This window comes from Asterias amurensis, chromosome 7, assembly GCF_032118995.1.
Source record: "Asterias amurensis chromosome 7, ASM3211899v1".
Lineage (NCBI taxonomy): Eukaryota > Metazoa > Echinodermata > Asteroidea > Forcipulatida > Asteriidae > Asterias > Asterias amurensis.
The window spans coordinates 19,797,708-19,819,868 of NC_092654.1; the positions used below are offsets into that span (position 1 = coordinate 19,797,708).

The 22,161-nt window shown below is 40.5% G+C and overlaps 1 protein-coding gene across 1 annotated transcript; it reads right to left on the minus strand.

The window, feature by feature from the left end:
* Positions 1–2,661: 2,661 nt before the first annotated feature.
* Positions 2,662–8,161, minus strand: LOC139939763 (uncharacterized). Its single transcript, XM_071935867.1, has 4 exons — positions 7,971–8,161; positions 7,106–7,270; positions 6,052–6,371; positions 2,662–4,641 (listed from the first exon to the last, which is right to left on the minus strand). Exons 1-4 carry the CDS (start codon positions 8,109–8,111, stop codon positions 2,685–2,687), a joined length of 2,583 nt encoding a protein of 860 aa, XP_071791968.1. The 5' UTR covers positions 8,112–8,161; the 3' UTR covers positions 2,662–2,684.
* Positions 8,162–22,161: the final 14,000 nt, after the last annotated feature.

Consider the following 22,161-nt stretch of genomic DNA (forward strand, 5'->3'; position numbering starts at 1 on the left):
ATCAAGGAAAAAGTTTCATGCCAAACATTTTTTGTGTGCTGAGCAGCTCTATGAAATTGGGTCCTCGTCTATCTGCCATGTGGTCCGCTTTGAGCCCCTGTTGTTTTCTTTTTTAAAGGAACACGTTGCCCTGGATCGGTCGAGTTGGTCTTCGAAAAGCGTTTGTAGCCGTCTGTTATAAAATGCATATGAGTAGAAAGATGTTGTTAAAGTAGAATACAATGATCCACACAAACATGCCTCGAAATTGCACTGTTTTCCTTTTACCTCGTCGACTAACACGGTCGGCCATTTATGGGAGTCAAATTGTTGACTCCCATAATTAAATGGCCGACCGTGTTAGTTCGCACAGTAAAGGGAAAACCACGCAATTACGAGGCAAATTTGTGTGGATCATTGTATTCTACTTTTAAAACATCTTTCCAACCATATGCATTTAATAAAAAACGGTTACAAACGCTTTTTATAGACCAACTCGTCCGATCCAAGGCAACGTGTTCCTTTAATATTAGGTTGAATTGAAGATAACCATCGGCTCAGCTGTACAAAAGCGCAAGTTTTGTAGACTTTGTAATTCAGCGTGTTACTCATTCTTTCCGATCCTCTCCCCATGCAGCTTCGTTGTTGTTGTTGTTGTTGTTGTTGTTGTTGTTGCTGTTGCTGTTGCTGTTGTTGTTGTTGTTGTTGTTGCTGTTGCTGTTGCTGTTGCTTTGCTGTTGCTCTTGCTGTTGCTCTTGCTGTTGCTCTTGCTGTCGTCGTCGTCGTTGTTGTTTACATTCTGGATTATTTACTCCTTAAGTTCCCCTTTTCTTTGATGACAATAGCATGTTGTTTGTGTTTTATTTACATTATTGATAAGGCATGAACAAGGCCCAACTATTTTCTCGTTGATGATGTTTTAGTGACACAAGTGGAAAACTAAACATTACATTGTTTGAGACTGGTTAGAGAGTAAGCCGCTGATTTTATTCCATTTTTAATTTCCTTTACTGAAAACAACAAATCGTTTGTCAAATAAAATGAAAACAAAAATAATGTGGTATTTAAAAGCACTGCCGTGAAGGGAGGGTATTCCTATCGTTATTACTCAAAATAATAATGTCCCGTAAAAACTATAAGAAACACTGAAGCTATGTGTTGATAAGGAATAACATTTTTTAGAAACGATTTCCTTCTATTAAGGAATGTGGTTTTAGAAAATGGCATTCAAACAAAATGAGAAACGCTTCATCCATGAAACGTTTTCCCAGATTGTGTACTCCCACTACATAACCACTTCAGATTTTTGACGATATCTCAAAAAACGAAATCCTTTTGAAATTAAATTTTAAGATGTTAGTTACTTACTTATAGTTTTACTGTATATCTAAATTTTTATAGGTTTAAACAATCGGTTTAACCTTAACACTTTATCCAAACCCTCTCACCGTAATACAACTGTTTACTTTGTCCATAAAAATGTGTTATTTCTTAGATATAGGTTTCATAAATATTGTAATCAACTTGCTATTATCGTCGCAATGCTGGTACTTCCTCCCAGATTAGATACAACAATTATTCTTTCAAAAATGTTGTCAACTGGCCCAGTGGTTTCTTTCCCTGCCTTTCATTTCTGTGCACCCCGGTTCGAATCCCACCTCAAAGCCGTATGCCTTGCATGTGGACTGAGTTTCTAGTCCCGACCCAATTGCGTGGGTTTCTCCATTGGGGTCTACCTCACACATCTAAAACTAAACACTGTCTTGTTCCCTATTCATCGTGTTCTTGGCTAATATTGGCCAAGTCGAAGTTAACTTAAAGGCAGTGGACACATTGTCAAAGACTAGCCTTCACAGTTGGTGTATCTCAACATATGCATAAAATAACAAACCTGTGAAAATTTGAGCTCAATCGGTCATCGAACTAGCGAGATAATAATGAAAGAAAAAAACACCATTGTCACACGAAGTTGTGTGCTTTCAGATGGTTGATTTCGAGACCTCAAGTTCTAAATCTTCTTTCTCGAAAACTATGTCACTTCAGAGGGAGCCGTTTCTCACAATGTTTTATACTATCAAGTTCTCCCCATTACTCGTTACCAAGAAAGATTTTATGCTAACTAATAATTATTTTGAGTAATAATACCAATAGTGTCCACTGCCTTTTAACTAAGGCTTTTTATTATCGGCTTTGCAATTAACGAAGAGCGTCAGCAAATCTACAATCCTGTCTACAAGAATCTGCAGTTAGGTTCAGTGAAGAGGCACTAAGGAGCAGTATTGCTAAAGACCCCTCATCCCTTTAGTTAAGGGGAACTAAGGACCACTGAGGACTCCTCATCCCTTAGTTAAGGGGAACTGAGGACCACTAAGGACCCCTCATCCATTCAAGAATCTGTACTTTGGTCTGTGAGGGGACACAAAGGCTCAGGAGTGGATTTCACAAAGAGTTAAGACTAGTTTTATCTCGAGTTAGGACAAGTTCCTCGTCCTTCTAAGGACTAGCCTTAATTGTGTTTAAAACCTCTTGTGAAATTGACCTTCTACTGCAAAGGATAATTGAGGGGGGGCACTAAGGACCACTCACCCTTCTTTCAACAAATCTTACCCCCCTCCAATAGTTTATACTTAATTACAATAACACCATAACGATAACCCCATTAATATTGCCAATTAAACCACATAACGCCCCGGACGATTTGATTTTTACTTCTTCCGGACAAAATGAGCCACTACGGCAGCCGGCATCTTACAGATGAAGGGGAGCTTCTGCGAGCAATCCTGCTGACCCCAATGCTTGTTCAAAGCATAAGAGCATGACCCTGTGGTCGACGCAGAGAGAGAAATGGGGTCATCAATAATAATTAGGCTGCCTATAGGAAAAGCGTTGTAGCCAACGACTGTTCCATCTAGCCAATTGGTGCCGTCCTTGCCGATCCAGAACGGGAGCGTAGACGACGAGGCACTCACGAGGAAGTCGTTTTCCTCGGAGGAGGCGACGGAGACTAGGTTGGCCCTTTCGTTCACCTCGTTCCCATAGATGTACTCCTTGCACTGGTCTCTCGCTTCCTCCCATGCCCGCTCCTCCGTGAAGACGTAATAGCAGAAGTCGCCAAGTCGTTTCCATGTTGGGAAGCAGTATTTCGTTAAGCTGGTGGCACTTGAGGAGGAGGACGACGACGACGACGAGGAAGATGAAGAAGATGAAGAAGAAGAAGAAGAAGAGGAAGAAGAAGAAGAAGGTTGCACAGTTGGTGATGATGGCACTGGCCTCCTCACCGGTTTTCGTTTGAGAATCGGATCACTTGACCCTACAGCTAGATCACTTGGCCCAACCGCTGGAACAATTGGCACTACCGCTGGAACACTTGACTTGATGTACTTGTCAGTTTTCTTAACCTTGCAGAAGAATGGCAGTTGGGTCGAACAAGACTTGTGACCCCAGTTGTATTTCTCCCGGAAGTTGACGTAGACACAGTCCTCCGTTGTATCACCTTCATGAGAGATGAAGGAATCGAAGATGGTGTCCTCATCAATGATCCACTCACTAGGGAGTCTTCCCTCTTTCCTGCCAATCCAAGCTGGAGGTAGATTAGTAGCCTGGGCATACTGGACAACGGACACCATATTGGAATTCTGCAAGGTGTTCTCAACAGTTGGAAGATGAGCCTCATAGCCTGAAAAATACGGTCCCAAGTCGCGGCTGTTGCAGTAACTCTCTGCCTCGTCCCAAGTTTTCATCTCAGCTGAGTACAGAACACACGACCCCGCGAAGCCGCTCCAGCCCGTCGGACATATCAACGTGCTTTTGGCCACCGTGCTTTTGACTGTGACTGGTGCGGCCGGAGTTGGAAGAACTTTCAAAGTGCTCGTTTGCTTTTTCTTAAAGAATGAGTTGAAATTAAATAGAGGCGAGGGCGGTAATGAGTTGACTGCTGGCATTGATTTCTGGCGTACGACTGTCTTCTGAACGCTTGGTACTGGTGATTCGGCGATTGAGGCAGCGGGTGCACTTCCTCGGCTCTTAAAAGTTGCCCCCAACCCACCACTGAACGTAAATTTCTTGGGTTTGATCTCACCGACAGTCCGGGTCATACTCGCGGTTTTGGTTTTTGGTTGTGTCTTAAAGAAAGAGGAGAATAAACCACCAGGCTTGGATACGTATGATTTTGAAGTGGATGGTTTGAACTGGTTCGATGCCGCACTTCTGGTGAAGCTACTCCTCTTTTTTGAAAAGAAATTGGAAAATGAAACCCCGTTTGTGTTCTTGTTTGTGTTAGACGTTTTTGTCGTTCGCTTAAAACTTCCCAAACTATTAAAGAAACTTCGTCTCCTCCTCGAAAGCTTATGACCTCCGACCTCCGCATGAGCTCCTCCTTCATCCTCGCGCCCAATATGCTCGTCCCCGACGTACATCAGGCATTGATCTTGAAAAGCTACGAACCCCACCGGGCACATGCTGATCTCGCAAACGTATGTCGACACTGTGCTGCAGTTGACATTACTCACCACAACACCGCCCTCTATCTGAGAACAACCTGCCATCTTTCCTGTGGATTCCCTCAGTCGATCTACCCCCTCTGGAGTCTTGTCGACTCCAATCCAAGTCTTCACAGCCGAGTTCGATTTGCTTGCTGACATCATTTGCCATTCTGTGAGGAACCTGTTTCAACGGAAATGTTAAATTTTCGGTCAATATTGGTTTAAACAAAAGCGCCGAAAATGGGCTTGTTTAAGAGAAAGCAGACGGAATCATGTCCAGAAAGGCCCGAACGTTAAAAATGATGCACCCCTTGTGGTTCACTCGTCCCCAACGCATTGCCTTAACCAAAAGCGCTGGGATGGGCAAAAGTATCAAGCACGCTGATTGGTTAAGGCAAGGCGCTGCTCAGTCCCATCATACATCACACTCACACTGCACGCATAACGTACTTCCTGAACAAAAATCTGTGCAAACTGATTAGCCAATCCCAGCGGTCCTCGCCCCTGGGGCCGAGCAAAACCCTTATGTAGGTATGGCTCGTCCAATTGTTATACACATAATTTTTTTTTTTTATAAATATCAGGTTTGAGTTGAGATTGCATTCTGAAGTCAGTCCTTCTTATGGTGCCTGTGTTTAAACATTCCGTTTGATCATGGAGGATCTTGTTCCTCCATGGTTTGGTGAGTAATAAAGGAGGACTTTTGGAACGCTAGGTGGCAGCAGACTTACCAGGTAAATCCACAGACTGAGACCTTTGTTGAATCCATGACTTCGGCTTTGGATTCGGCTTCAGACTCCGATCTCGTCTGGAGCCCAGAGAACGTATACACAAAGCACGCGCGCAGTTAAAACAACCGCGGGGCCAAGCTAGCCTGAGCCAGTATATCTCTGCACTCCTCCACCCATACGCCCCTTCCCGCTCCCTACGATCCCAGTCACAGAAACTTCTCCAAGTCCCAAGAGCACACACACAACACTATGGTCAACGCGCCTTCAGTATTTCAGCACCAACCCTGTGGAATCAACTCCATCCAACATCCGTGCTGCACCAACCCTGGACACTTTCAAGAAACTTCTAAAAACCCAACTATTTAAGAACTAATTTTGTCTTGTTTCCCCCCTTACATAGGGGTAATGATTCAATTTAATATTTTGTAAAAGTATGTGTATTTTTTCTGTTAATTATGTTTATATTTCTGTTGTAATTGTAGTTTGTTGTTTTGTAAAGCGCATAGAGATGTTTATTCATATTATGCGCTATATAAATGTAGTTTATTATTATAGTATTATTAATTTTGCGCCAAAGCCGTGGTTTCGAAAAGCGCCATAGAACATGTCTGTGGGTAAATCCAGGTAAGTCTGCTGCCACCTAGTGTGCCAAAGTCTACCATCATCGGACTCTTGAAAGAAGCAAAACAATCTATGAGTAGTAAAATGTATTATTGATCTCGATCAAAGAGCTGTAATTGACTGAAGACATACCCTATCAATGAAGAAGGAGTTCATGAATACAACAAACGCTTCAGCTTGTAACATCTAATAAAAACCACCAATGTTAGTCTACAGTTTTATCAGTGACTCGGGCTTACCTGCTGAAGTCCTCCGTTGCGATGGAAACCAACTGACCAACGGAACCACCCGTTAGGTAACCACGACACTGACCCTCAGCCTCGATCCAAGATTTGTTTTCGTCAAAGTTCCGATAGCAGTTGCCCAAATACGACGTCCAACCAGCTGGACATGTGCTGAGCTCGCAGACATACTGGAATTTATTGTCGCAGTCGGTGGACATTAATGCTGACCGTCGATCGTCGAGTATTGCCAGGGTGCAGTCTCCATCGTCGGAGAGGTCGAGTAGGCCGTCCATCACTAGGCCGTAGAAATCAGTCGGTAGACCGTTAGACCACGCCTGTTTGAAAACACAACCCACAACATGAAATACCTTCTGTCAAATAACCTCTACAGTTTTATCACAAGGATATTAAGACAGGCTCAATGAAGATGGGCTGCATGGGTGCCCGAAGAAATGACAACAGGTGGACAACAAGAATAATGGATGGGCATCCAAGGACAGGGAAACGGAAAAGAGGTAGATGGAAAAGAAGATGGAGAGATGACATCAGGGTGTATGCAGGAACAACATGGACCAGAACTGCAAAAAGTAGAAATGAATGGCATTATGAGGAGGGTTACATCTTAGACTGGATGAAAACAGCCTAAATGATGTTGATGATGATTATGAAAATGACATCGTGATTTTACGACAAACCCTTGAAACCTTCAAGTGAGGGACCTGTTGGTGCACAACGTCCCTGGATGGTACGTTATCAGCACATGTCGACACTACGTTATCAGCAAATGTCGACACTTTCTTTTCATAGGTGTATCTCAACATATGCATAATATAACAAATCTGTGAAAATATAAGGCTTCAGGCCTGGTATTTTATTATTTGAGTGAGAAGTTACCTCTTTCATAAAAAAATGTTGTTCATCACAACATTGTGTACTATCAACAACTTTCCGTTGCTCGTTACCAAGTAAGTTTTTTGGCCAACAACTATTTTTAGTATTTGGTGTCCCGCGCCCTATAAAAATCATTGAGGATAGATAAAGTTGAAAATCAAACCCACAAACTTCTCACCATGATGTCATCTTCATCCTGTCTGCTGAGTCCAACCCAAACGTTATCCACCTGCTGTGAGCTCCATAGACCTAGTAAAGCGTTTTCTCTCACGTCCGCAATCGACAACAGATGACCTGCTTCGCCGTTCTCATTTGTGAAGGATTGGCAACTTTTTTCGGCCTCCTGTTATAAAAAAAGTAGGACAAAATTGTGTTTACAGAGCTGAAAATCGGGAAAAAATAAATAACTGATTTAACTTAATATCCTGCCATGTCATAATTATATCTATTCTCAAGACCCGACCCCCCCCCCCCTCCAGATACACATCGGTCCGTTATGAGCTCACCTGTCCATGTGCATTCCCTTTCCACCATTTTGGGTCTGTCCCTCTTCACCCCCCTGTAACCCGTTTGGGTTAACTAATCTGCACATTAAGTTACGCCCTTTCAACCCATTTTGGGTTCACTAGTTTTGTCCCTCTTCACCCCTTCAATCCATTTAATCCATTAATCTTCATCCCACTACACAATCGCGTTTATACATAGTCTGTCCCTCTTCACCCATTCAACCCATTTGAGTTTCCAAGTCTGTCCCCTACATCCCAGTTAAACCACTTTGGTTTATAGTTTGTCTCTCTTCATCATCGTTCCACCAATTGGGTTCCACTAATCTGCCCTTTTCACCGCTTCAACTCATGTGGATTTACTAGTTCCTCTATCCCACTTCAATCAATTTTGGGTTTGCTATAGTCTGTCCCTCTTCAACCCATTTTGGGTTTGCTAAAGTCTGTCCCTCTTAAACCCATTTGGGTTTGCTACTCAACCATTTCCATCCCCTTTACCTATTTTGGGTACCATAATGTCTAATTTGAATATGCACATACCTTCCATGTTAAAAGCTCCGAGAATAGTTGTGTACATTTGAAGCCTTGATGAACCCAATCCACGGGGCATCCAGCTTGTGACGGGGCCGCCAGGGACACGGTGACGAACACCGTGATAATCCCCCTGATAGAGGGAGTCATAATGACCAGCAATATCAGCCAAGGAGAGGGGCTTTATTCCAAGGAAGGAAAGACTTTCTTACCACAAAAAATATCGTAACTGTGTATAATAGCTTGGGGATTAGTTTGGGGGAGTTGGGATTGTTTTTGACAATTTTAGTGACAGGTGTTATGGAACAAAAATCAATAGAATGAAGGATTGGTCGATTAACAAATAGGGTTGATTAAATATTGTTTCCCAAAATGGTTCTATGTTGAATTAAATACAAGTTTATGCTAGTCTTCATACAAATATTTTTCGGTTATACACGTGGTTAATGTAACTACTTTTTGCTAACTTGTCTTGAATAATTCATGGGCCGGTACCAATTAATATACAAGTTTACCACTTTTAAATTAAATATGCTGCCGTTTTGTGTATTCTCATGTTAAGACTCTCTTTTGGAAAACAAGGCCGAATATAAAATTAACTGAAAGTTATGAAATGGAAATTGTTACCATGCGGCTAACTTTGGGAGTCCGCGTGCCAGTAGCTTTACCTAAACTTTTTTATCAGGGCCCAATTGTTAAGTAAAGCTATAAGCATAAAATACTTCTTAGCAATGTATTGCTGAGCAAATAATTACAGGGGGACCAGTTGCAAAAATGTAAACACTGTGGAAATTTTGGTTGGTAACCAGTTTATGTTAAGATTTGTTTCTGCTTACACCATGTACATTTGTTTCTGCTTACATAAAGGAGAATGCATGAAATACTCTGCTCAAAATATCTGCTCATCAGAAACTGTGTCAATATAATCATAGTAAATATGAAGGAAAACAACTACAATGATATAATTGATCTAACACCATGATTAAATTATTTGTGATTGATGTCCAAGGCTGATGTATTTAAATGAAGAGAAAACCAACAGAGAGTAATAACAAAATAATCGAATTTTACATATCGATTAGTCCGATTGTTCCCAGCATTGACAATGACGCAGACGGACATGAACGTGTAAACATATCCACCATCCGCAGGATGACGTCATGTTATCAAATCACGCCCTCTGTTGTTTAGATGATCGAGGAAAAAATATATATAATAGTTTGAGAAGAACGGAAAAAATTGAGCAAAATAAGTCAGTGTTGATTTAAAACAGAGGTAGGCCCTGGACAATTTTAAAACAAGAACGATTCTCAAAAACCAGGAAATGGGATGATTTCAACTTTTAGTCATTTTGGGGGGTTAATATTTTGTGACATTGTGGGACCATTTCAGTGACTAAGTTTTAGTGTAAACAGTGAAATTAAATTATTTGACCATTTCCTGAGAGCAATGACGAACATGTGACCGTTTAACATGGAATTAAAAAATGCGACGGCTGTTTTATGAAAGCAGGCGTGTCAAATTTAGATAGTTTTAGATTGTAACCAATGAGTATATTCTCTTCAATGAAAACAAAATCTATTTATTTTTTTCGGCTAAAATTGCACTGGATGTATTTTGTCAGACTTTCACAAAATAAAATTGCGGCTCGCACAAAATATCATCATTCCAAGGGACATCCCCGAGGAAAACATTTTTGGTCGGGTGTGTTTATTACACTCCAATTACACTACAATTAAAATAAGTTATTCTACCAAATAAGTGCACTCTTGTTGCAACTCCCTCGATGTGGTCCCAGTGTTTGGCAAACATTGCGGCTGTTTCCAGGCAGACCGAAACCGCTTTTATAGAGGAGTTTCAAATCCGATACTTTGCCCGCGGCTTCACCAATATCAAATAAGAACCATAACAGAAAACAGCAATCGGGTTCAATTTAGGGGCGAATGAACCACCAGTCCAGATGATTGGCATAGGTTTTAAAGGAAAGTTATAGGCTATGTTTGGTAATCATTTTTAAATGAATGTGAAGAAGAAGAAAAACTTGCGAATTCTTTAGAGAGTAACAATTATAAAAACAAGCAGAGCGGGCCGTCCAGGGAAAGGCGAAAGTAAAAAAAAAAAAAAAAAAAACTGTCATAAAAAAGATGTGCCCTCCCCCAGACCATGCTCGTAAAAAGGGTACACATTTATATACTCTACATAACCCAGTATTCTAAAATTGTAGTGAAAATTAAAACAAAAGATGGCAAGAAAAAGCATTTAAAAAACGATGTATGTAAGAACCACCATATTAAAACTGAGGCACCTATTTGTCAAATGAAAGCAGAAACACCGACCAGACGAGATGCAATGCGGAAGTTAGTCAAAATGTGGTACAAACGGAAAAAAGGAAAGATCGATGCCAGATTGAAACACATTACTATAGATACGAACAAAATCTGTGAAACAGAGCCGAACCAAAATGAACTTAGCTGGCTAGATCATCTCGCAAGATGGAACGAAATGTCTGGAATGAATAAAGAATTAACGAGTTCCTGGTTTCTGGTTTAAGTTTAGAAAACGCTTTCGGAAAATAGAAAACTATTGGTCCTTGATGTTTCATGAAGTTATTTTAAGAATCTGTCTTTAACGAGAAGAATCTGTTTACAACCAATGGTCACCACGCACCTTAGATTGTTGAAAACAAAACCCTATGACTGGACCTATATATCTTTAGGCGGTCTCGCCCACAAATTTGGCCACTGTGGGGAGTCCGGAGACGCACTTCGTTCAACAGACTGCTTGTTTATTTTAAAGGCATTGGACAGTTTTGATAATATTGTCAAAGACCAGTCTTCTCACTTGGTGTATCCCAACATATACATCAAACAACAAACCTGTGAAAATTTTGGCTCAATTGGTCATCGAATTTACAAAAGAATATTGAAAGAAAAAACACATTACTTTGTGTGCTTTCACATGCATCAAATAAGATGAAGTCTTTTATTATTTGAGTGAGAAATTACCTCTTTCTCAAAAACTACGTTACCTCAGAGGGAGCCGTTTCTCACAATGTTTTATACTATCCAGTTCTCCATTGCTCTTTACCTAGTAAGTTTGTATGCTAACAGTTATGTTTAGTAAGTACCAACAGTGTCAGCGCCTTTAAACGGTGTTTTGGCCGGGTTGTGGGTTCGGTGGTTAAGACCCCATTGGTTAGTGGTTGACTGTGCATTGGGGTTTTGTTGATAAACAAATCACCTGCCGAAACCCCGCAAAAACATTGAAATATTATCCTTGCACAGCTAATCATTTGGGGCCCTCACATAGTTTAAACATACATAATAAGAAAAAGTGACAGAAGGCCCGTTAAAAGAGAAAACAAATGACTAAAAATGAACAATTTAGGTCTAACATAAAAGCACATTGGGCGAAATTAAACACCAATAGTCGATTGAAGATACACAATAGTTTATGAGTTGAAGTCTTTTCAGAAAACTCGACTTTCGATCAGTATGCATATGATGATGACCGCCATCAGTAGAACAAACAAACAAGAAGCCGAAACTGATTGGGGGGGGGGGGGGGGGGTCGACTGTTGCACTTACCCTCCTGCACGCACGTATAATAATTTAATCTCAGTTCAAAATCAAATACCACCAACCCTCACTTTGCTAAAACCCTTAGTTCCCTTTTTTGCATTCCCATTCAAACTTAAAATAGTTGTCATAATGGAGTTCAAATCCCTACTATCTTAAGTTGTTGCGATACGGTGAGAGGTCTTTATTTAAAGACACTTCAGTTGGATATCTGAAATACTTTGTCTTGAAGTGAAGAAGGGACTATCTTGGAACAAAATACACACCACATTATTGACCCCTGTGAGCGATGGACTTGATCTTTGTCATAATTTACAATGTTGTTATAGCCATAGAGAAAGTTAACATATGCATAACCAATTTGCTTTATGGTATAACCAGTATAATCATGGTGGAAATTAACATTGTATGGCCGAATGCGCTAAATTTCGACACCCCAATGTTCCGACAGCCCAATATGAAAAAGGGTTAGGGTTAGGGTATAGGGTTAGGGGTAAGGGTTGGGGTTAGGGTTAGGACAGTGCGGCAGGGGTGTCGGATCATATATGAGGTGTCGGTGTTGGTGTCGGAACATTACTTGTGTTTTCGTCATTCTGACTTCAAATTTTGGCATAATGTACAACTCCGCCTCTGGACCGGTAGATTAGAAGGGTAGTTTTAGTTCCCCCGCCCCTCCGGTTCCAACTCTGAATATACGTCACATACCATGACGTCAAAAGGCTACCTTAGTTCTCAAATTGGGTCAACTTTTAGCTTAATAGGTCGATACATCACTGTGTGTGTGAAAGTATCACTTGACAACAACAATTTTTGTTACAAAGTTTGGCAAAGTATAGATTTAAAGGCAGTGGACACTATTGGTAATTACTCAAAATAATTATTAGCATAAAACCAGTCTTGGTTACGAGTAAGGAGAGGTTGATGGTATAAAACATTGTAAGAAACGGCTCCCTCTGAAGTAATTTGATTTCGAGACCTCAGATTTAGAATTTGAGGTCTCGAAATCAAGCATCTGAAGAAAGCACACAACTGCGTGTGACAAGGGTGTTTTTTCATTCATTATTATCTCGCAAGTTCGACAACCGATTGAGCTGAAATTTCCACAGGTTTGTTATTTTATGCATATGTTGAGATACACCAACTGTAAAGACTAGTCTTTGACAATTACCAATAGTGTCCAGTGTCTTTAACTCTTTTGATGGTTGTATTGTATAGCCTTTGGTTAAAAGATGGTTGTTGCAATGGAGACGGTTGAAGCCGAAGTATGGCTACTCAATGCGCCACCTTTAGCTTGTGACTTTGGTACTATAGGCCTAGATATGTGATCCCTCACGCCATACATCATGTTCGTCAAAACGGAAGACCACTTCACCTTCATGCATTCCTTAGCGATTCCTTAGCGATTTGGTAGTTGAAACCGCCCTTAATTTTGAGGCATGCGACTCATTTGAACTTACACAATAAGGCGTTCGTTTTACCCATTGGCGAAATCAGCAATGCCGAGTGTAGCCGACAGAGAGGCCGCGAAAACTGCCGCGAACTTGAATGATATTCGAGTGGAACGGTTGTCTTTTTAAACCTTGGCCTATTATTACTTGTACTACTACACATTAAGTTATTTGAATGAGGAAATTTCAACTTTCGCATAAAATAGAACAACGCGATGGCCCAAAATGGCCTCAAGGTAAAACACTTTATGCACCAAAAGACACTGAGTCTCAAGATGGTCGTATCTCGACTCGAGATAAGAAACTGAACCAATCTAAGGAAACATTTCGCAGTGAGAGGATTAACTGTTACCCCAACCACATTTCCCATGTTAATTTGTGTGCCCTTCCTTGATCGAGTACAAGTTCCCGAATCTCAGTCATGTCATTAGACAAGGTCCCCCTTGCTCTAACATATGGGGGAAGGGGAAATAAGTGGATGTCTTCACTTTGGGTAAGAAGGACACTGGAAGTAGAAATAACGGCCGGACGGTTACTTTGGGTCCTCAATTAATGGTTATAGCTCCATGGTAAAATTAAGCAGGCGTGAGTCGCGTGACTGGGACAGCGTTTTATGCCTGTCCTGCAAGCTTTGGTGAGTGTGATTAGACCATGAGCGAGCTCTATGATTAGACTCGCCAAGGGTTCCCTCTACATAGTATAATTTGTTTACATTATACGGCTGTTTGGAATGAACAACACTCATCATTATCCCCTCACAAGGGAGGGGGGGGGTGGCATTGATGGAATCAAAAATCACGTCTTCAAACCGCAAATCAAAAGCCCCACACGCAATGATCGAAACTTCTAACCACTGGTATGCGGTGAATCATGCCTCAACAACGGCCTTTGCCAACGGCGGGCAACAGTGACCCTCCGTACCCGTCACGCGGGGGGTTTAACTGGCGGGGGTACCCCGGTCTCAGGGGTGACAAGGAGGGGTGGGGGAAAATAAGAATCTCTCTTTTCTTCGAAGGAATGACTTGTTGTCTCGTCTCATAACTGATCGTATCAATCAACAGAAGGAAATCTTGGTTATCTTAACCTTGACTCGGGAGCGTTGTACACGATCCTCGTGTATAATCCAAGAGGGTTGAAGCGACTTTAGAGGCTCACGCAAGCTTATACAGACACCGAAATAGAAATGGTTATCTTGCTATGAAACGAACCACTCCAGTCCTTGTGAAGTGACAGACGACAAGAGGAGTTGATTGTGAGGCAACATTCAGCAAGAAATTCACTTTTAATGGCACTGATGGACACTTATTGGTAATATAACTCAAACAGTAACAAGCAATGGAGAGCTGTCAAAGTTAGCAACATTGTGAGAAACGGCTCCCTCTGACAAAAAGCAAGGATCTGGTCCTTGCTCTATGCTCTGAAGTAACGTAGTTTTTGAGAAAGAGGTAATTTTCCACTCAAATATTTAAAGAAGGACCCGAAGAACTTTTTTAAAGGCAGTGGACACTATTGGTAATTACTCAAAATAATTATTAGCATAAAACCTTTCTTGGTAACGAGTATTGGGGAGAGGTTGGTGGTATAAAACATTGTGAGAAACGGCTCCCTCTGAAGTGCCATACTTTTCGAGAAAGAAGTAATTGTCCACGAATTTGATTTCGAGACCTCAGATTTAGAACTTGAGGTCTCGAAATCGACCATCTAAACACACACAACTTCGTGTGACAAGGGTGTTTTTTTTTCTTTCATTATTATCTCGCAACTTTGATGACCGATTGAGCTCCAATTTTCACAGGTTAGTTATTTGATGCATATGTTGAGATACACCAAATGTGAAGGCTAGTCTTTGACAATTACCAATAGTGTCCACTGCCTTTAAAGGCAGCGGACACTTTTAGTAATTACTCAAAATAACTGTTAGCAAACAAACTTACTCAGAAACAAGCAATGAAGAGCTGTGAAAGTTAGCAACATTGTGAGAAACGGCTCCCATTGAAGTAACGTAGTTTTTGAGAAAGAGGTAATTCCCCACTCAAATATTAAAAGAAGGGTTGAAGACCTTTTTTTAAGCATCTGAAAGCGCACAAATTTGAGTGCAACAAGGGTATTTTTTCCTTACTGATTTTCTTGTATTGAGGCAAATTCACAGAGATACACTAAAATGTGTCAAGTGCTTTTCGTTTGGAAACGTCACCACCATGTTTTAAAACTCGTTCGGAAAACATTCTTTTTAAAATGATGGTAAAAGTTTATCGGGCGATTTAACTTTACACGGATATGTATCTTGCTGCCATTGACCTTATGCCAACGGGAAATAATCGGGTGGTGGCAAAATAAATAAAAACCAATACAGGAAAATGATTTTAGCTTTTAAAAGGAAGTATTAATTTAATACCTTCTGTCTGGACAGACATTGCGTAGGCAGCGGTCTCTCCGAGTCGAACTATTACGAAGAAATTGTTCCGAAAATACGAAACATCCGGAACCTATACCACAACCTCCTGGGCTGTGCAACCCACACCCTCATCACACTGGGCTAAAGGTGTCAACAACAAATAGAGAAGAAAACAAAAGTATTATAATGTACAAACAAAACAGCCAGGTGAAACAGGTGTTTGGTTTAGTGAAAGTACTTAGTCATCGCATTAGACTTCTCAATGCGGAAGAGGTGAAGGGGTATGGGTGTTGGGGGCAAGCCCGGTGCTTTCTTGTTGAAGAGGGCATCAAGGTGTTTTCTCCTCGATAGGCACCTATATAATGAAGAAATTATTGTGAATTTCTTCTGGCACCAAGGTAATGACTATACAGGGACAATTGCCTCCGTTGCCCCTGTGTTGTATTAGGCCTGATGTGTTATGTATTGCGGTAAGGACTTGTGGAGTATTTTCTACCCTCTTGCAATATAAGTCGCAGTTGGAATTATTATTTGTTTCAGTGTAACTTTCTTGGCAAATAATTACGGAATTTTGTGAATGTGAGAGTTTGCCTTGACCCTCCCAGGTGCGTCTTTAGACGACCCAGGTCTCTCCTGCCTGTGGGAATAACGCATTTTCAAGACGATGTAAGGTTTGCTAAAACTCTAACCTTGACCGATGACCAATGACATTCAGTGATTTACCACCACCCCCCCCCCCCTCCAACTTCACAGAAAGGGATGACGTTCTGTTATTATTTGCCCGGTAATAATCGTTAAAAGGTCTGTCTCTATGGGCAAGATTCAATGAATGATTAGGTACACTTCCCGGTCAGTCCCTAATATTTCTCAATTCGGAATGAAACCTTGCACTTGAAGGGTCAGCTCTTCGATTTATGGTCTTTTTCCGAAACCACGGCTTCGGCTTCAGGCTCCGTCCCAGTGGCGTAACTAGACATTTTCATTTGGTGGGGCAAGTGGGGGCAAAGATTAAATTTGGGGGGGGGGGGGGCCAAAGAAGTGCAAGATTATTAATAAATATGTTAACTGATATATAGTTGATACACACCAATGCAGTTCTAAAACAGTCTATAGTCAGCATGTAACAAAAGATTGCGAAAACAACAAAATCTTAGAGAACATGTCATTTTGTATAAGATAAAACTTTTTGACTGTATAAAAGGATTAAATTACCAACTGTGGTCAACAAGTACCAATTTAGAGTTGTACACGGTATTCTCAACTAGGCTTTGTGGGTGTGTAAATACCCAAAACATAATAATATTAGGCCAAGTAAAAATAGAAAAATAGATATGTTTAGCGTCCCCGCCCGCTTCCTTTTTACAGGACACCTCTTTTTTCTCTTAAGTTTTTTTATGCACATTTTTTTTTCTCTTTTTTTTTTAAAGGGTTATTTTAAATGATCTCAGCAAAAAAAAAAAAAAAAATCTGAATGTCTTGTCTGAATGCCTTGACCAAACTGTTTCATTAATGTTTTGTGTATTTCAGCAGCAGAAAAAAAACAGTTGATATTTGACATTCATGGCGATCATCTTGAAATAAAAAATAAAAAGCCCCTCCTCCTTCCTTATTTTTGAGAAACCCAGACACTAAACATGTTTCTTTTTTTACTCGGCCTTATTGTAACAAGTGTAAGCCAAAAATACAGGATCGAAATTGTGGGTGTTTAATAATCACATTTTAGTTACGAAACGGATATTTAAAAATAATAGGACTACCTCTCAATTGCACCGCTTGCTTCAAAGGAGAAGAAATGGTCTAAGCAACCTTTTTCGCTGGCCATTTTTGTGCTGTAGTAAATTTCTCTGTACTTTGATCTGACTTTGTGTTTACGGAGCTATTGGTCTGCGTTCAGACCACCACGTATTTAACAGAACTTTGTCACATCCGCGCTCTCTGTAACCGCAAAACCACAACAAACATTTACCGCCAATACGATCACGCGCGCGTTTCCACGCATTTTTCATGTTATAGTCCACATAGGGCCTACTGATAATGAATAAAAGTTTTCCGTTTTACGGCAGCATTTTATGCAGCCTTAAACGATTTATATATAAGGCCTATAAGAATATACATATCTCTGATTTCATATAGGGGGGGGGGGGGGCAAGAGGGGGGGGGGGGGCAAGGGTTCTGAGCGGGGGGGTGCCGGCCCCCCCTGCCCCCCCCACCCCCCCCCCCTCTGGTTGCGCCACTGCTCCGTCCTTTCGCCTGAAGCCCCGAGCGCAGACAAAGCACTAGACTTAACTCAAGGCCCAATCCCGTGCCATCCCATGAAGGAAAGTACTGTTTTGTTGTGATGCTCTGCATTCCAAAACCTGTTCCGTCTCGGGACCACACATTTTGACGGCGAGCGCGCACTGTACCGTGTATGCTACGTGTTTGTTTGTTTTTTGGTAAGTTGGTGTATTTGCTTAGGGACCTCTCACACGAGAATGGGACTTGAATCAAGTCTAACCAAGCACGCGCAGCAGTCAAAACAACCGCGGGGCCAAGTTAGCCTTAGCCTAGCCGAATCTGGAGCCGAGACCGTGGTTTCGAAAAGGACCTATACATGTGTACAAGCGGGATTTTATGGCTAGAGCAAGGTCTATTGTAAGATGGGGTTACCATAGTCTTTCCACAATAGGTAAAACGTATCAACAAGATACTTAGTGAGTTTTCTCACCCAATCGAATGAGATAGTTTGATTATCTTGTCTTGGCACTAAATTCCTCACAAAGTTTATAATGCAGGTCACATCCTGGTCGTTCACATTTCTCTGAATACAAGTTTTCAAAGCCGGGAAACTGTAATGTGAATCAGTTTTGTTTGTATTGATGCTTCTTTTGAATTTCATTTATTAATAACTTCGTAAAAGCTACCGCTGGTTTCCTTTCCCACTTTTTAAAAAAGAAAATCTGCCAAAGATATAACTCTAACCCTCAGAGTGAATCCCTTAATGCATCTACCGGCAACAACCGGCATATGAAGTTCCTGTATGAACAGAATAGGAATATCATACCTTGACCCACTTCCTTCAACGTCTTGATTTCCCGAGATATGCTGGTGGGATCCGGGGGTGAATTTTTGACGGGCATCCTGTAAAAACAAAAGGCGTTTCCTCAGAAACCTGTAAACAGATTCCTACCGACTTTCCTACCAGACAACAACAAGTGTAAACAACAACAACAACAACAACAATACAATGCCCACCGTTCTTATTGTCTGCACACCATTGTATTAAAAAACGACTTCCCAAATCGACAACGTTATTATTTTAAAACTTATTTAATGTTTCAGTCCTTGTTTTATATCACTCTCTTTGCTCTCAACCGTTTAGTAATTTCTCAAAAACTATTTCTTTTTAAGAATTATAATTTCAGCAGGAAGTTTTCCACCATTACCATCTTTATAAAGGTTGTCTAAAGTGCCAAGCTGTAAACATTTATATGTTCAATCTTAGCATTGTTTGTTCACACCTTTGGAGACCAATACCAAGTGACTATATGAGTACAATATAAACGTTATTTTATAAACGTCCATAAATATATCATTATGTCTATTATGATCCTTTTCACTGATATAAGATAACAAAATGTGACTGTCAGTTGAACTGGGAGTGTGTGACTGAAAACAACATCCCACCACAGGCGCGCCACGTTGTGTTTTTAAAGTTCACTGTTTGTTTTCTTTAAGTCTCTAGTGCTGGCAAACTGGTGGGCGAAATATCAATTAAACTCCGCATCTGAACTCAGTTATCATAGGGGTGCTGATGTGGAGATGTTTGTTACATAGGATCCATGTCAGTTTTGGAAAATAAAATAAAACACAATTATTATAGTTTATAACCTTAAAGGCAAACTATACCTGTTGGAGTTCGATTGTACTAAAACTTTTAATATTCAAAAACACTACGAAACGAAGACCGGATCGGTTTTATTCCATAGCCGTTAAGCAGAATACACTGCTGAACAAATTTCTCTGCTAAGCAAACAATTAAGCGGGCATTACTCACGACAGTGTAAACTTTATGCAATTTTGGCTGGAAGCGTTTCTGCTATAGGCAAGTGTTTGTGCTTACAGACTATAATAGCTCATCTTAGCACCGATAATAAATGTTGGAAACTCACAGTTTTGAACACTTTTTGACCCCATTTTGACCCCTAGGCGAGGGCGCCCTATTTAAATAACGTCATGTGCATAAGGTCTAATCCCTTATGATAACTTGAATTGTGCACAGATTTGCTTGCAAAGCAGCAAACAACAATCAATCTGAAATCCAAGGTTGAAGACCGTAAGGTAGGAGTGGGGCACTGAACGGTCGTATTGTTTGTCAGTTTTTGTGGGACGACCTTAACTTTTTGAAGGCAACCTAATTTACGACGGAATCTTACTTAACAGCTTATCTCCAAGATGTGCAGATTAATGTATCGGGCAGTTCCATGCAGGCCTTATTTCCTGACTTGAGTTAACATTCAAGGATAATTTCCCCCCTTTTTAGATGAGAGCGCACACCGACCCACCATTCATGGGGAGACGGGAAGCGCATGTCCCCGTTGGCCATGTAGGTCGAAACCCGTCGGTGTCCCAGCGGCCGTCTATAACGTAAGGTCCAATGGAAAGAAGTGACTCTGACCACAGTTTGACCTGGCCGTGGTTATCAAAATAACTTAAAAGTTGACACCAAATCCTGGAAATGTTTACCACATGTGAAGGTTTTTTTTTCTTTGATGTTTTTTTTTTCTAGTTAGAGTTTTTTCTATTTAGATAGCGTCAGTGTTTTTTTATTTACAAAATAGTATATAGAATTTTGGGAAATTAAGCATTTCTCAAGCCCAAGGCAAATCGTTTAATATTCTTTGCAGCTGAGTAGTCATTTAACAGGCGATGACCCTCAGCAATTGTTCAGCATTGTAAAGCTTAATTTATAGTCTGCAACAGTAAACCATTTAACACAAATTCCCCTTGATACGGTGTCTGGCGCCATTGATCATCTATACGAATAGTTGGCTTGCATTGACTTCACTTGAATCAGCAGAATTGAATTCAATTTTGCAGTTGAATGCCGTGACCAAACCCTTTTTTTTTTACTCTCATACAAGACCTATGAGCCATGAAAAAAAGACTAGAAAATAGGAGTGTATAATCTCACAAATTCCTATTAAATATACCACTCGTTTTAAAAACAACCCAATCACACTTAGTATTGATTATTCCAAACTAGGAAAATATCTAAAATTAATAAGCCTCGTTTGAGTTGTGTTGTGACTCTGAAAAATGCATAGAAAACAGGGGTATAATCTCACAAATACACTTGTTGATTTTTGATTCATTCTTTTCAAATTTATTTACTCATTTTTCTGATGATTTTTTAGCAATTATTGCCCTCACATCATCGAACCGACGAATTTTTCCTTTAGAATGAAGATCAAAAAGCCTACATACGGTTTGACTGTTTGGCCACAAGATATACCAACAAAATTTCAATTCACTTCAAAGGAAGGATGCATGTAATTAAACAATAATTCCAACTGCCTCTTTTTCTGAACGGGCTTTCTTGAAAGATTCAGTTCCCACTTCTTCAAACACACCTGCACCGATTACGCACACAGTTAGTCATTTCTTCAAATGCTGATGGGCCTTTCTTGATGTCTTCAAGTTTCGATGGCCCCCTCATCTTGACTCATGAGACAACGTGTTTCTTGTAATGTGTGTCCCTAGCTTGCCCTCTCCTTAAAGGTTGAGTCACAGGTTGGTAAATACTAAAATACTGACCATAAAAACTTATTTCGGTGAGGTACAAAGGAACTTTGGTGTTTTGAAGCTGTTGGTCTTACATCAGCGTGATCGGAGACGAACAAATTTCAAACCGTTCCCTGAGATTAGTTATATATGCAAATGAACTTCCCACAGCAGCTGTTGGTTAACTATAATAGTAAAAACCCATTTTGACAAAGGATTCATTTCGATTGGGCGATTTTTCACCCGAAAACATTTGAATCTAAGAAACGCACTTTTGAATGTTTTGACCGTTTGCGAAAAATGGGGGTCAAAGATGAGGTTGACACCCACTTTACTTTCACCTCACTGTTGTAAACGTGGAATGATTTGACGTTTTTGTGAAAATATCATTTTTATTGTAAAAATAACAGTTTTAAGCTGTTTTTTTTTCTAGACCGCCACTGTATTCATGTTTAACTTTCACAACATGTAACTTTGTTGTATTGTTATCGTTTTTGTTTATAACAATTGTAAGTTAAAATCAGCACCACGTTGACAGCCGATAATCTTTGATCCTACCTCTAAAGAAACATTGCAAGTAAAACAGCAGCGAAAAACATGACGTCTCATATGCCACAGAGAAAGGACCACGGCCTTCTCTTTGCTACAACCAAACCCAATGCCGGAGGGGGGCTGTCATACTTGATAAACTTTTAAAACCTTTTCACTGAAGTGTAAAAAATACTCTAAAATCCAATTCAGGGAAGGGTTGGACATTCCTTCAGGTCCATGGAGTCCATTAGATCCGCTCATCAGACTGAAGCTCATTGACTGTACATTTGTCCTGTAATTTCAAAAGGCTGACTATTTCAAGTTCATGCTTTTCGAAGTAAATCTTTTTCGCCTCTCCAGTTGAAAAAGTTTCTCAGTGTCACTTTTTTGAGGCATGCGAGTTTTTATAAACAGCATTCCATTCAAACTTAAGAGGCGTTTTTGTTATAGCCATCAAGGTTGGCATTTATCAGAGTAGGTGCAAA

Coding starts and splice junctions, on each gene's coding strand:
- LOC139939763 (XM_071935867.1), bottom strand. CDS start 8,111: ATGACTCCCTCTATCAGGGGGATTATCACGGTGTTCGTCACCGTGTCC. Junction 7,271..7,970: donor CGGAGCTTTTAACATGGAAG/GTATGTGCATAT, acceptor TTTTTATAACAG/GAGGCCGAAAAAAGTTGCCA. Junction 6,372..7,105: donor AGGATGAAGATGACATCATG/GTGAGAAGTTTG, acceptor GTTTTCAAACAG/GCGTGGTCTAACGGTCTACC.